Here is a 15,626-nt window from a genome sequence, read left to right as displayed (position 1 = left end):
CCCCCCCCCCCCCCCCCCAAAAAAAAAAAATCGAGTAGTATCTCTGATCTCGATATTTACCCAGATTTGGGTAATTATACCCTAACATCAAAGCCCCCTAACAATCACTCTACAGTGGGCCACCCATCCAGCCTACCTACCCAAACACTCTCTCTCCCAAACCTGCACTTAAACCCTGATCAAACCCTCACAGGTTGTACACATCTCAATAGAGGAAATCATTGCCTAGGGGAAATCGTTCTCATTTTCCCATCAGCGAAGTGACACTGAGTGTCATTCCTCCAAGATTGAGCAAAGATCTTAATCGACAATTCACGAATCCTAATAGCCCCCAAATAATTTATACAAAGGCAAATGAAGAGATGCCTTCTTCCCACTGCTCAACCGGAGAACTTCCCTCAAAGATCTTAATCGACAATTCACGAATCCTAATAGCCCCCAAATAATTTATACAAAGGCAAATGAAAGAGATGCCTTCTTCCCACTGCTCAACCGGAGAACTTCCCCAAAAATATCCTCCCAATGTCGACTCCGAACAACCCAAACCCTCCATCGAACAACCACCTTCTGACCTTTTCCACCATCCCTATACCACCCAACTCCATGCCGGAGTCATGGATGGAGATGGCCCTGCAAGGCCACTCTCAAACCCTACACATGATGGTGGGTCCAGTACCCATCTCCATCACAATTCAACACCCCCGTTATTTGGAACGACTAGCAACCCACCTACTACATCAAGGTTTGTCCAACTTTGGACACTAGCTATGGCAATCCACACTTCTCCAAGCCCAGTACATGAGTTCTTAACAACTCCTCTCGGTAGAGGAGCTCAACTCCCTCATGGGCCAGCTATGCCAAACAATGCTTTTCTTCCCTCTGATGGATCTGAGCAATCCCCTCCCATCACCAGCCTTCACATTGTGGCCCCAAGTGAACCAACCCACTCCCACAACAGTGAACCCACAAAATATCCCTCTAGGAAACAAGAATGCAGCTATGGACCTGTTAATAAAGGAGAAGAACCAAACCCTGGGCTATCTAAGAGAATCTAACGCAGACCTAGAAAGCATCTTGGAAAAGCTAGGAGTCCCAAAAACATCAGTCCTCCCATGCATGAGGCAATGGTGATCGAGTTCAAAGAGTAGTGCGGAGAAATGCTTATTGCTCTCTGCCCCAGAAAGCTAGTAAGCTGCAAGCTAAATCTCCAAGCTCCATTATCTCCAAGCTTAGGGAAATCAACAGTTGCAATAAGCCCTGTAATGGGAGGAGTGAAACCAACCCTGGTGGGAAAGAGGAAGGGACTCAAGAGGAAGACCCTAACTCAAAATCAGTTGCTGATGAACTTCTTAATATGGAATGCTAGAGGGGCCAACAGTGCTGAATTCTGCATACACTACACCTCCATAGTGAAATTGCATAAGCTTGCAGTCCTTGTCCTCCTGGAGACAAGAATGGTTGATCACGCGCACTTAACTGCTGAGCTTCAATTCTCAGCACAATTCCAATCCCCTGCTATGGGCCAATCAGGAGGAATTGTGGTGATGTGGAAAGAAGACCTAGTTATGCTTAAGGAGGTCTGTACCACTCCCTAGGGTGTGCATGCAATGATCAAGGTAAGCCTCAATCACCATAAGTGGCTTTTCTCTGCTATCTATGCTAGCCCACACTTACATGGTAGAATTAGGTTATGGCAAGCCCTTGAGGATATGGCATCTATCTATAAAGGGAGTTGGCTTGTAGGAGGGGACTTCAATGAAGTCCTAAAAGCCAGAGATAAACATGGGGGTAATAGCATTAGTACTAATAGATGTAACCGTTTTTGGAGCTGCCTGAACCACTGTAGATTAGTTGACCTGGGCTTCAAAGGCTCAAAATATACGTGGTCCAACATGAGGTACACCAACAGGTTGGACCTTATCCTTGAGAGATTGGTTAGGTGCCTTGCCATTGACGATTAGATTAACTCCTTTCCAGAAGCCTCAGTCACCCACCTCCCTAGGACCCACTCTGACCGCTGCCCTCTTTTTTTAAGCATCTCTAGTACGTAGCTCAATAATCAGTGTAGACCATTTAGGCTAGAGACTATGTGGTGTGGTCACCCTGACTTTCAAGACATAGTGCATACTAGCTTCACCTCCTCAAATGACTTGTTGGAAGCTACCAACACTTTTAAGTCAAATGCAACCGCAGAGAACAAGGGTAACATCTTCCATAAAAAGAAGCACCTTCTAGCTAGATTGAATGGCATCCAGAAAGCTAGTGTTTACCCTTTCAGCTCCTTCTTGCAAAACCTAGAATCCAATATTCAAGCTGAATACTCGGCAATCCTTCAAAATGAGGAACACTTTTGGAAGCTGAAATCCAGAGTCGATTGGCTTTGTCAAGGTGATGCAAACACTAAATTCTTCCGCACCACCACTATTAACAGAAGGAGGAGGAATAGGATCCTTAGATTGACTGATGAGGTGGGTAACCAAATCACTGACCCTAAACTTATCAAAGAGGCTACCAGATCTTTTTATCAGAGTCTCTTCACCATATCCCATATTTCATCCACCCATAAGACAGTTCATAGGGAGAATACTCCTTAAAATCTTTCTGACAGCATGAGAGAGGCCCTAGATCAACCACTTAGAAACTCTGCAATTAAAGTAGCCATGAACTCTTTCAAACCACTCAAGGCACCTGGTCCTGATGGGTTGTACCCTTTTTTCTACCAAAAATACTGGTCTATGCTATCAACCCAAGTTAACCTTTTCTACCACAAAGTCTTTACCACCTCAACCATGCCATCTGAGGTTAACAGAACTCTCCCGCGCTTGATTCCTAAAGGACAAAATAATACCCTTCTGAAGAGCTTTAGACCTATAGGGTTGTGCAGCACTATGTACAAACTGGTCACTAAAATAATAGTTAAAAGGATCAAACCTATCCTTCATACTATTATAGGGCCATCTCAGGCAAGTTTCCTCTCTAACAGGAGGGCTTCAAATAATGCCATTATTGTTCAGGAATACATCACCCATTTCCAAAAGATGAAAGGGAAGAATGAAAACATGATCCTCAAAATTGATCTTGAAAAAGCATTTGACAGACTTGAGTGGTCCTTCATTAGGGACTCACTCCTTTTCTTCAAATTCCCACTTAAGCTAACAAATCTGATCCTCTCCTGCATCTCCACCTCTTCAATATCAATCTTGGTAAATGGTGGTCAAACTAAACCTTTCAACCCCACAAGGGGCATTACGTAGGGAGACCCAATCTTCCCCTACCTATTCATCATCTGCATGGAAAGGCTTTCAAGAGACATTGACCAAACTGTTCTAAGAAAGGAATGGCTCCCAATTACCATCAGCAGGAATGACCCTAAAATCTCTCACTTTTTTTTGCTGATGACCTCACACTATTTGGAAGAGCCAAAAAAGAACAGTGAAGCTATCCTGACTACCTTAGAGGAATTTAATAATGTATCAGGCCAAAAGCTCAATTTCCTGAAATCTAAGGTTATCTTCTCAAAAAACTACCATGAGGACTGGGCTAACACATGCAGCTCATTGTTAGGAATTAGGAAAAGCAAAGATTTTGGTAAGTACTGGATTTTCCAATCTTCCTAAAAGATCCACCAACAAAGACTTCCAATTTATTCTTGACAGTATGAACTCCAAACTAGCAGGCTGGAAAATCAAAATGCTGAACATGGCTGGGCGTACAACTTTGGCTAAATCAAGCCTTGGCAGCATTCCCAGCCATGTTATGAGCTACATAAAGCTGCCATCCCACATCTTTAACCAGATAGATAGAATCCAAATGAATTTTATCTGGGGAACAACTACTGAAAAAAAAAAGCTTCATATGATCAAATGGAATACCATCACCAAGCCTAAATGGGGCCTGGGAATCCAGCAAACCCACATCAAGAACAAAGCTAACATTACCACTCTAGCCTGGAGGCTCTACAACAACACTGGCACATTGTGGGCTAGAGTCCTGATTGGTAAATACTGTAGTGGGAACCAAACTAGAGCCAAACCAAAAGCTAGGACTTGGTAGTGTATCCAAGAAGGATGGAAGATTTGCCTTAAGGCCTCTTGATGGATTGTCCACAAAGGGAACAGAGTCAACATCCTCTCTGATAAATGGATCCCAAATATGCAACCCCTCAATAGAATCATCTAGGGGCCTTCGCAGAATAATGACCTTACCATCAAGATAAATTCTATCCCCAACAATGGGGAATGAAATTTTGATGCTATTCACTACCCCATTCCCATGGACATCAAGTAGGTGCTTCAATCCATCTTCATTCCCACATCCTTAAACACCGAGGACCATATCATTCGAAACCTCACCAACAATGGGCTTTTCAGCTCAAAATCAGCTTACAATCTGATTGGTTCAGAAATCACCCCCGATTTTAACCAAGAAGATACCTTTAGCTGGATCTGGAAACTAGGAGTCCCTAACAAGATCAAATTCTTCACCTGGTTGATGCAACATAATAGACTCCCCACTGCCTTGCACTTGAAAATTATAGGATTACATGTCAACCCCCAGTGCCACCTATGCGCCTCTGCAGTGGAAGATATTAACCACATCTTCTTCGAATGCAAAAATGCTAAGACATTCTGGAAATCTCTAACTACGAAATGTACCAATGTATCCTCCCACACTCACCTTAATTTCTCAATGTCTCAATGAGAGGACACTTGGCACAGAATCAAGAACATGCATTAAAACAGTGCTATCACCTGGAAATCACTGCTACCATTCTGCTTCTGGGGAATATGGATAATTAGGAATAACAACCTTTTTGAAAACAAAAAGAACAATGTCCCCGTAAAACAGACCATTGCTAGGGCCACAGAATACTCTCATGTGGCGGTGAATCTTAAGGTTAAGACCGATACGAGAGGATCCATGTTAAATGAAAGCCACCCCCTAATGGCACATTTAAACTCAACATTGATGGGGTAGGATGCCCAATATCACGAGTAGGGGTAATTGGGGGAGTTGAAAGGAATAGCAGGGGCGACAGGGTTATGGACTACATGACAGGCTACCCCACACCACAGCCCTCGAGGCTGAAATCCAGGCCCTTTACCAGGGGCTAACTTTAGCAGTCCAGCACAAGCTAACACCGCTAATAATCTCTACTGACTCTGCACAAGTTACCAGATTGTTAAATGAAGGTAATTTGCATTTTAAGTCTATTATTCATGGATGCATGTCCTTGATGGAGCAGCTGGGGAATCCAGCACTGCAGCATGAATACAGGGAGCAAAATTAGGTGGCTTTTGATATGACAGTAGCTTTGACAGTTCCTTCGGTGTTTGTAAACAAAGCACTATGGGCAGACATCCTAGGAACTGTATTTATCCGTAATGTAAGGATAAACAATTATGTAGGTCAAGACTTTGGTAACATTACATTAGGGAGCACCAGCTCCCAGACAATACTGTAATTTCCTTTTGGCTTTATATATATATATATATATTCAGTTCACCAAAAAAAAGAAAAATTAACATATCTTTTTTGAATCTGAATATCAATTCCAAATGAAGAAAAACCATATACTAGAAATCATGATATGTTAAGTTAAAAGTATCTTAGAAGTTAGAATAGTATAGTTATATCATTTTTGAATCACGTGTAAAAAAAACGAAAAATTATCGTGTTTATACCAAATTGCGGGACGTTAACTCAAAAAAGATCAAGTTTTGTGAGAATATAAATTTATTATGTTTAATTAGATAATAGATTTAACATAAAAGCAAATATTTTACATTTATTTATTCAATAAACATAATAATGCTTAAATAATAAATTTGTATATAGAGTCAAATATTGTGCATGTATTGATTTAGTAAAATATCGGATCTAGATAAAAAAAAATTCAACAGAAGAAAATAAAAGTAGTGTTTTATGTTACAACAGTTTCAGCAGTAGATTACATTTCTTTTTACGTGGTCAAAAGTTGACTATTAAATTGTTTCATTTATACCAAAGCGAGGAGATGAGAAGAGAGTAAATGAATTTTGTAAATTAGCTAAATAAAAGAGGCAATGAAAGGTATTTGTAACGATCCGACCGGACGTTTTGCTTTCTAAGTTCCCGTTCTTCTAATTAAGACTCATCGTATGTGCTTTTATTATTTTATAATTTGCGGGGATGGTTGACTTGGAATTGGAAGGGTTCGGGTTGAAATTGAAACACTTGGTTCTTTAATAGTGGCCTATAATGGTCAAGTTTGACTTGAGTCAACGTTTTTAAGTAAACGATCTCGGAACCGGGATTTGACGGCCCCAATAGGTTCGTATGATGATTTTGGACTTAGGCGTATTTTCGGATCGGGCTTCGAATGCTCGGAAGCGTTTCGACGCTTAATGTTGAAAGTTGGCGCATTGGAGGTTTTCAAGTTCTTTAAGTTTGTTTTGGAGTAGATTTTGGTGTTATCGAGGTCCGTTTGGTATTCCGAGCACGGGAATAGTTCTGTATAGTGATTTATGACTTGTACACAAAATTTGGTGTCATTCTGAGTAGTCTAAGTATGATTTGGCGCGTTCGGAGTAAGTTGAAAAGCTTGAAGTTCATAATTTGATTCAATTGGGTTTTGGGGTGCGATTCTTAGTTTTGATTTTGTTTTGCGTATTCCGAGAGTTCGAGCAGGTCCGTATTATATTTATGGACTTATTGGTGCATTTGAACGGGGGGCTCAGGTGAGTTTCGGACCGCCCCGGAGCTAAGTCCAAAAAACTGGTGTTGCTGGTTTTGGTTTCCTTCTTCGCGATCGCGAGGTTGTCTCGCGTTTGCGGAGAAGGAAAATGTGGGGGACTGTGGTTTCTCTTCGCGTTCGCGATCCCTTGCCCGCATTCACGAAGGCTTGGGACTTGTGGCCCTCGTGTTCGCGTGAAGGGGCCCGCTTTCGTGAAGCTCAGGCGTGTCAAGCCTTCACGTTCGCGTGTGGGTCCTCGCGTACGCGATGCCCATTTTCCTGGTGCCTGGGCAGTTTGCCTTCGCGATCGCGAGGCCTCTTCTGCGATCGCGAAGAAGAAATGCCTGGGCAGTGTGTTTTAAAAATCGGGACTTAGGCTTATTTGGTTCATTTCTCTCAACTTGTGGTCGATTTTAGAGCTTTTTGAAGAGGTTTTTCATCTAGCACCTTGAAGTAAGTATTTTCTACACAATATGAGTTTAATACATACATTATGGGCAGATTTTAACATATAAATTGTGGAAATTTTAGGATTTTGTTGAAAAATCTAGGTTTTGATAAAAATGAAATTTGACCACGAAAATAATTATGAAATTGAGTAGAAATTATATATTTGGGTTCGTGAAGTTACGAGTAATATTTATCTTTAAAAAATTTCGAAATTTGGGCACGTGGGCCCGGGGGTAAATTTTAGGAATCTTCAAATTTGAGTTGGGTAATTACTCTAATAGCTAAATTATGAACTTTTGAGTATATATTGACTAATTTATACAATATTTGACTAGTTTTGGATTGTTCGGCACCGACTTGAGGCTTTTAGGGTGGTTTGTGGACTGAAAAGTGAACTTGGGAACGAGGTAAGTCTCCTGCCTAACCTTGTAAGAGGGAATTTACCCCATAGGTATTTGAATTGCTATTTGGTACTAATTGTGGGTGCTACGTGCGCACGAAGTGACGAGAGTCCGTGCGTAGCTAAAAATCATGCTTATGTCCGGGTAGTTTTAGGACTCTATCATGTAAAACTTGTATTATTTGCACCCTACTTGTTAGTTAAGTGCTTAAATTATATTGATGCTGGATAAAGAACGTAAAGACCTGTCACGACTCGGATTTTCCACCCTCGGGAGTCGTGATGACGCCTACTCGTAGAAGCTAGGCAAGCCACGGAATTAGAAATCTTAACCCTTTTCATTTGAATCCTTTTTACAACACACATTAGCAAGTGATAAACATTTAAATAACAACGGAATATGAGATTTAAGCGGAAGACTTAGACAAAATGAACCGAAATGATAAGAAAATCCACATATGCCTCTACCCAGAAACTGGTGTCACATCATTCACGGACTACTAAGATTACTACATACAACGGTTTGAAAGAAAGTAACACTGTCTATCTCGAATACAAGAGATAACAGAACATAATAAAAGATAGAGGAGACGCCGGGCCTGCGGACGCCTGCAGGACTACCTCGGGATCTCTGTGGACTGAAGGCTGGCTCCCAAACTACTGCTGTTGTCCCAATACTGCTCCGATATCTGCACAGAGTGCAAAGTGTAACATCAACACAACTGACCCCATGTGCTGGTAAGTGCCTGACCTAACCCCGGCGAGGTAGTGACGAGGCTAGGACTAGACTCCAGATAAACATGTGCAGTTATATATGTATATGCAGCGGAAAAATAAACTAGAACAAACAATTAAAGCTGGAAAGGGGAAACATGCTTCGGGGAATAACAGATAAAACAGAATCTCAAGAGAATTATCAAGAAACCAAAGATTCAACTTCTATCAAAGATAAGGAAAACAAAGGCAATTTACACTTTCAGTTCACATCTCGTTGCATGTGTGCAACCCGATCCCATTTCTCATATCTCGTGGTAGGCGTACCACCCGATCCCATTTCATCATATCTCGTGGTAGGCGTACCACCCGATCCCATTTCATCATATTTCGTGGTAGGCGTACCACACGATCCCATTTCATCATATCTCGTGGTAGGCGTACCACCCGATCACATTTCATCATATCTCGTGGTAGGCGTACCACCCGATCCCATTTACAAGCCAACAAAAAATCACAGGGAATCCCGGCGAGGGAGCAACAGCAATATAATAACTTCCCGGCAAGGGAACAAAAGCAATGTAATAACTTCCCGGCAAGGGAGCAACAATATCAAGATAAACATCCCGGCAAGGGAGAATCAGCTATAACCAATCCTAACTCAACTCCTACTCAGCTCAATTAGTACCAACACTCAATCATAAATGATATCCACGAAAATAAACTAAATCTTTGCTCAATATCGAGAACCATCAATTAAAACATCCGTAGTAACATTTAAGAACACAACGTCCATCAATTCAAGACTCACGGTCATGCTCGACATCAATGTATAGATACTCGTCACCATGCCTATACGCCGTACTCAACAAGAAGCAATTAGCAAATAGGACACAATTCCTAATCCCTCAAGCTAAGGTTAGACCGGACACTTACCTCGAACTTCCACGGGCAACTCAAGCCTCAAACACCGCCTTTCCTTTCAAATTTGGCTCCAACACAATCGTATCTATACATAATCGACTTCATAACATCAATAAATGCTAAACAATCCAATTCCAATGCTCAATTATAGCTTTTTAATCATTCTTCCCAAAAACCCAAAAATTGACCCCGGGCCCGCTTGGTCAAAACACGAGGTTCGAACAAAAATCCGATCCCATTCACCCACGAGCCCGAATATATAATTATTTTCAGAATTCGACCCCAAAACGAGGTCTAAATCACAATTAATCAAAAAGCCCTAACTCAACCAAAATCTCTAATTTTCTACCCTTAATCTCATGTTTTAGGCATAGAAATCTAATAGGTGTTAATGGAAATTGAAAAAAATAAGTCTAAGATTACATACCTATGAATTTGCGGTGAAATCCTCTTTCAAGAATCGCCCAATTTGGAGTTGAGATGAAGAAGTTATGAAATTTTGAACAAATCCCGTTTTAGCTACTGTTTTAAGTGCTGGACGACAGTGTTCATCGCGTTCGCGAGAACACTGTCGCGATCGCGAAGGCTGCCAGTAAGTGGACTTACGCGATCGCGAGTTCTTCCACGCGTTTGCGAAGGGTTGAACCCCCTGACCTTCGCGTTCGCGAATACACGTACGCGTTCGTGTAGAAGAACGACCAAAATCCCAGCCCCCTCCAATTAACACTATGCGTTCGCGTCACAAAGGTCGCGTTAGCGATGAGCAATCCCCCAAAGCTCCGAGTTCGCGACTGTGGCTTCCCGTTCGCGATGGACAAATCCACCCATGTCCCCATTTACCTTACACGATCGCGAGAGTGACTACGCGATCGCGATGAATAACAGGCCTGAGCACCTGTAGCAGAAAATCTACAACTTTTCCTTAAGTTCAAAACTTCCCGAATCACATCCGAAACACACCCGAGCCCTCGGGGCTCCTAACCAAACATACGTACTAACTCAACAACATCATACGATCGCCAAAATAACCTCAATAACAACGAATTAAATCTCAAAATCAAGGAATTTTTCTCTAACTTCATAAAACATCAACTTTAGCAATTTAGGTCCGAATCACGTCAAGCGACATCCGTTTTTCACCAAATTTTACAGAAATGACTTAAATCATATATAAGACCTGTACCGGGTGTCGGAACCAAAATACGGGCCTGATACCACCATGTTCTAAACAAATTTCATTTCAAATTTTCTTAAACAATTTCAGAAAACAATTTCCTTTAAAAATTCATTTCTCGGGCTTGGGACCTCGAAATTCGATTCCGGGCATACGCCCAAGTCCCGTATTTTCCTACGGACCCTCCGGGACCGTCGAATCACGGGTCCGTGTACGTTTACCCAAAACGTTGACCGAAGTCAAATTAATTCATTTATTAGCCAGATTTTATCATTTTTCACATAGTTTCATATTTAAGCTTTCCGGCTACGCGCCCGGACTGTGCACGCAAATCGAGGTGACTCTAAATGAGATTTTCAAGGCCTCGAAAACACAGGATTTAATTTAAAAGCAAGTGATGACCTTTTGGGTTATCACATTCTCCACCTCTAAAACAACCGTTCGTCCTCGAACGGGCAGAAGAAGGAAGTACCTGAGTCGGGGAAAAGATGGGGATAACGGCTCTGCATATCGGACTCGGACTCCCAGGTCGAGGCCTCAGGAGGCTGACCTCTCCACTGAACTCGAACAGAAGGGAAACTCTTCGACATCAACTGACGAACCTACCGGTCTAGAATAGCTACCGGCTCCTCCTCATAAGACAAGTTCTTGTCCAACTGGACAGTGCTGAAATCTAGCACGTAGGAGGGATCGTCGTGATACCTCCGAAGCATGGACACATGGAACACTGGATGCACGGCTGATAAGCTCGGCGGCAATGCAAGTCTATAAGCCACCTCTCCCACTCGATCAAGAATCTCAAACGGACCAACGAACCTAGGGCAATGCTTGCCCTTCTTCCCAAATCTCATCACGCCCTTCATAGGCGACACTCGAAGCAATACCCGCTCACCGACCATGAAAGCCAAATCTTGAACCTTGCGGTTGGCATAACTCTTTTGCCTGGACTGAGCTGAATAGAGCGTATCCTGAATGATCCTGACCTTGTCCAAGGCATCCTGAACCAGATCCGTACCCAACAACCGAGGTTCTCCCAGCTCAAACCATCCGGCCGGAGACCGACACCGCCTACCATATAAAGCCTCATAAGGAGCCATCTGGATGCTCGACTGGTAGCTATTGTTGTAGGCAAACTCCGCTAAAGGCAAAAACTGATCCCACGAGCCTCCAAAGTCAATAACACAAGCTCGGAGCATATCCTCCAAAATCTGAATAGTCCGCTCAGACTGCCCGTCCGTCTGGGGATGAAATGTCGTGCTCAACTCAACCCGTGTGCCCAACTCTCGCTGGACTGCTCTCCAGAAACGCGAGGTAAACTGCGTACCTCGGTCCGAAATGATAGACACGGGAACACCATAAAGGCGAACAATCTCCCCGATATAGATCTCAGTTAACCTCTCAGAAGAATAGGAGACTGCCACAGGAATGAAATATGCTGACTTGATCAGCCTATCAACAATGACCTATACTGCGTCGAACTTCTTCCGAGTCTGCGGGAGTCCAGTAACGAAGTCCATAGTGATCCGCTCCCACTTCCACTCGGGGAAGCTCAATCCTCTAAAATGAACCACCGGGCCTCTGATGCTCGTACTTGACCTACTGATAATTCAAACACCGAGCCACATATGCAACGATATCCTTCTTCATTCTCCGCCACCAATAATGCTGCCGCAAATCCTGATACATCTTCGCGGCGCCAGAATGAATAGAGTATCGGGAGCTATGGGCCTCCTCTAAAATCAACTCTCGAAGTCCATCCACGTTAGGCACACAAACTCGGCCCTGCAATCTCAAAACTCCATCATCACCTATGGTAACCTGCTTGGCACCTCCGTGATGCACCGTGTCCCTAAGGACACACAAATGGGGATCATCAAACTGCCAATCTCGGATACTCTCCAATAATGAAGAGCGAGCGACTGTGCAAGCTAACACACGGTTGGACTCAAAAACATCCAACCTCACGAACTGATTGGCCAAAGCCTGAACATCCAAAGCAAGCGGTTTCTCACCGACCGGAATATAAGCTAAACTGCCCACGCTGGCTGACTTCCTACTCAGGGAATCGGCCANACTGATGATAGCCAGATCTCAAGTCAATCTTTGAAAATACCTTGGCACCCTGAAGCTGATCGAACAAATCATCAATCCTCGACAACGGATACTTATTCTTGATTGTTACCTTGTTCAATTGTCGGTAATCAATACACATTCTCATTGACCCATCCTTCTTCTTAACAAGCAACACCGGCGCATCCCAAGCCGAAACACTGGGTCTAATGAAACCCTTCTCAAGCAAGTCTTGCAATTGCTCCTTCAACCCTTTCAACTCAGGCGGGGCCATACGATACGGCGGGATAGAAATGAGCTGAGTGCTCGGAGCCAAATCAATACAGAAGTGAATATCCCTGTCAGGTGGCATACCCGGCAGGTCTGAAGGAAATACCTCAGGAAACTCCCGAACCACGGGCACAGAATCAATAGGAGGGACCTCAGCACTAGAATCACGAACATAAGCCAAATAGGCCAAACACCCCTTCTCGACCATACGCCGAGCCTTCACATAAGAAATAACACTACGGGTAGAATGATCAGGAGTCCCTCTCCACTCTAAACGAGGCAAACCCGTCAAGGCTAAGGTCACAGTCTTGGCATGACAATCCAAGATAGCGTGGTAAGGTGATAACCAGTCAATCCCTAATATAACATCGAAACCAACCATGTCCAGAAGCAACAAATCCACACGAGTCTCAAGGCCCCCGATCACCACAATACAAGAACGATGGACTCGATCTACCACAATAGAATCACCCACCGGTGTAGACATATAAATAGGAGCACTCAAAAAATCACTAGGCATGACCAGATACGGTGCAAAATAAGATGAACACATACGAGTATGTAGACCCTGGATCAAATAACACTGAAGCATCTCTATCACAAACCATAACAGTACCTGTGATGACTGCATCGGAAGCCTCAGCCTCAGGCCTGGCTGGGAGAGCATAACATCGGGGTTGGGCCCCACCACTCTGATCTACCTCTCTGGGATGGCCTGCAGCTGGTTGGCCTCCACCTCTAGCGGTCTGAGCTCCACCTCTAGCACCTCTACCTCCACCTCTAGCACCTCTACCCCCACCTCTATCTGGCTAGGCGGGCTGTGGAACACCTGGTGCCTAAACCATAGCACGGGAACCCTGATGCGGAGAACTGCTCGAAGCTCGAGGGCAATACATAGCAATGTGCCTCGTGTCGCCACAAGTAAAACAAGCCCTCGGCTGCTGGGGCTGACGACCCTGGAAACTCTAATGCGGTGGTGCACTGTAGGACTGCTAATCAGAATATTGCATCTGAGGACCACGGCCACCTGAAGCACCATGAGAAACCTGGAGTGCTGACTGAAAAGGCCTAGGACGATGGCCTCTATCATACGAATCCCTGCCTCCAGACGAGGCACCACTGAATATGCCTGACTGACGGGGTCTCTTGTCTGCCCTGTGACCACCCCCCTGTGATAAAACCATCTCAACTCTCCGGGCCAGATTGGCCGCCTCCTGGATATCTCACTCCCAGCCTCTCTAGTCATCTGAAGATGAATCGGCTGAATAAGTCCATCAATGAACCGTCTCACTCTCTCCCTCTCAGTGGGAAGTATGATAAGAGCATGGCGAGCCAAATCAATAAATCTGGTCTCGTACTGGGTGACTGTCATGGATCCCTGCTGGAGGCGCTCAAACTGCCTCCGATAGGCCTCTCGTATAGGGAGAAACTTCTCCAGAAATAGATGTGTGAACTACTCCTAGGTCAAGGCTGGCGATCCTGCTGGTCTAGCTAAGCAATAATCCCTCCACCAAGTCTTGGCGGATCCAGACAAGCAAAATGTGGCAAAATCGACCCCGTTGGTCTCAACTATCCCCATGTTTCGAAGAACCTCGTGACAGCTGTCTAGATAATCCTGGGGATCCTCAGTAGATGCACCGCTGAAAGTAGTAGTGAAGAGCTTGGTGAACCTGTCCAATCTCCATAAAGCATCGGCAGACATAGCTGCACCATCACCAGTCTGAGCTACCACACCCGGCTGAACTGCTCCAACTGGCCGAGCCGCTGGAGTCTGAAACTGGGAAGCTACCTGCTCCGGGGTGCGAGTAGCAGGAGTCTGGGCTCCTCCTCCAGCATGAGAGATGGCTGGTCTTACAGGAAGTAAACCTGCCCTGGTAACGCTCTCCATAGGGCCCACTAGATGGACCAGAGCATCCTGAAGAACTGGGGTAGCAATAAACCCCTCTGGGACCTGAGCCGGGCCCACCGGAACTGCTGGAGCCGGAACCTCATCGTCAAAGTCAACCTGAGGCTCCGCTACGGGGGCTGCTGCCCTGGGCTGAGCTCTACCCCTACCTCGGCCTCTAGCACGGCCTCGGCCTCGCCCTCTACCCCTAGTGGGAGTTGCTGCTGCGGGCTCGGGCTGCTGATCGGTAGATGAGGAAGCGCGTGTCCTCGCCATCTGCGAAAGAACAGAGTAGAACTTCAATTAGCATTGAGAAACCAAACCGCACGACAAGAAAGAACAAATGTGAAGTTTTCCTAACTCTGTAGCCTCTGGGGATAAATACAGACGTCTCCACACGGATCCCTCAGACTCTACTAAGCATGTCCGTGAATTGTGAGACCTATGTAACCTAGAGCTCTGATACCAACTTGTCACGACCCGGATTTCCCACCCTCGGGAGTCGTGATGGCGCCTACTCGCAGAAGCTAGGCAAGCCACGAAATTAGAAATCTTAACCCTTTTCATTTTAATCCTTTTTACAACATACATTAGCAAGTGATAAATATTTAAATAACAGCGGAATATGAGATTTAAGCAGAAGACTTAGACAAAATGAACCGAAATGATAAGAAAATCCACATATGCCTCTACCTAGAAACTGGTGTCACATCATTCACGGACTACTAAGATTACTACATACAACGGTTTGAAAGAAAGTAACACTGTCTGTCTCGAATACAAGAGATAACAGAACATAATAAAAGATAGAGGAGATGCCGGGCCTGCGGACGCCTGCAAGACTACCTCGGGATCTCTGTGGACTGAAGGCTGGCTCCCAAACTACTGCTGCTGTCCCAATACTGCTCCGGTATCTGCACAGAGTGCAGAGTGTAACATCAGCACAGCCGACCCCATGTGCTGGTAAGTGCCTGGCCTAACCCCGGCGAGGTAGTGACGAGGCTAGGACTAGACTCCAAATAAA

The 15,626-nt window shown here is 44.5% G+C and overlaps 1 protein-coding gene across 1 annotated transcript; it reads left to right on the top strand.

Moving 5' to 3' along the window:
• The first annotated feature begins 461 nt into the window (after positions 1 to 461).
• On the top strand, positions 462 to 1,055 carry LOC109243412. The gene has a single exon (XM_019410341.1). It carries the CDS (start codon positions 462 to 464, stop codon positions 1,053 to 1,055), a length of 594 nt encoding a protein of 197 aa, XP_019265886.1.
• Positions 1,056 to 15,626: the final 14,571 nt, after the last annotated feature.

Source organism: Nicotiana attenuata, unplaced genomic scaffold, assembly GCF_001879085.1.
Source record: "Nicotiana attenuata strain UT unplaced genomic scaffold, NIATTr2, whole genome shotgun sequence".
Classification (NCBI taxonomy): domain Eukaryota; kingdom Viridiplantae; phylum Streptophyta; class Magnoliopsida; order Solanales; family Solanaceae; genus Nicotiana; species Nicotiana attenuata.
This window is presented reverse-complemented; position numbering and strand designations above follow the sequence as displayed.

Excerpts from the sequence above, each read along its gene's own strand:
- LOC109243412 (XM_019410341.1), top strand. The coding sequence starts at position 462 with ATGAAAGAGATGCCTTCTTCCCACTGCTCAACCGGAGAACTTCCCCAA.